The sequence below is a fragment of the Nanorana parkeri genome, unplaced genomic scaffold, assembly GCF_000935625.1.
Source record: "Nanorana parkeri isolate BGI_ZX_2015 unplaced genomic scaffold, ASM93562v1 scaffold2856, whole genome shotgun sequence".
Lineage (NCBI taxonomy): Eukaryota > Metazoa > Chordata > Amphibia > Anura > Dicroglossidae > Nanorana > Nanorana parkeri.
This window is the reverse complement of record NW_017309124.1, coordinates 22,366-23,065: the sequence shown is the minus strand read 5'-3', so window position 1 is coordinate 23,065 and position 700 is coordinate 22,366. Positions and strand designations below refer to the sequence as shown.

The following is a 700-nucleotide window of genomic DNA, read 5'->3' as shown; positions in this document are numbered from 1 at the left end:
AGTAAGAGGCAATGCTGCAAAGTTGCTTGCAGAGATCATGCAAGGATGGACTTCAACGGCATAATAAATTGCGGGTCTGGTGGGTATTTTAGCCTAGGTCTAAGCTGATGTTATAGTATAGCATAGTGCAGTGTAGTACAGAATGGGGTAGAATAGAATAGGTTCTGGCTAGTAGTGGAACTAGCCCATGCAGGCACTATGGGGCCCGGGGCAGAGGGGGGCTCAGTTTGAAGCCTCCTCCCCGTCAGTGTAGTGCAGGTCCGTTGATACAGGGTTCTAGGCACCATCACCATGTTGAAAAATGTAATTATATTACAAATAGTTTATATTGTATTATATTAGAAATGATTTAATTATTAAAAATGTCACCCCCTGTGCACTAACACAGTAGTAAGAGCCCCAAAAACATGTTGCCATGGGGGCCCTGTGATTTCTAGTTAGGCCCCTGGTTTTGGCATACATTGAATATTTCCGGGTAGAAATTAATGAGGTCCTCCACCACTCGGCCCGGCTTGTAGTTTTGACCGTCCGTCTGGAAGAGCGTGGGGCCAAAGACGATGGCAAGATTGTGGACATTCATCTGATTGACGTCTGAAAAGTGCTGAATACTGCAAGAGAAAAAAGAGAAAAAAACATCAACAAAAAGACTGAGAGAGAGAGAGAGACACAGAGACAGAGGAAAGAGAGGAGAGAGAGAATG

At 44.6% G+C, this 700-nt stretch overlaps 1 protein-coding gene across 1 annotated transcript in view; it reads right to left on the bottom strand.

The window, feature by feature from the left end:
• Positions 1-700, bottom strand: part of ARAP1 (ArfGAP with RhoGAP domain, ankyrin repeat and PH domain 1) — a gene marked incomplete at its 5' end in the record, with an annotated part of 27,487 nt that overhangs the window by 4,985 nt on the left and 21,802 nt on the right. The window contains one exon of the mRNA XM_018574279.1: positions 461-608. Coding sequence (XP_018429781.1) covers positions 461-608 — 148 coding nt within the window. The remainder of the gene's footprint in view (positions 1-460; positions 609-700) is intronic.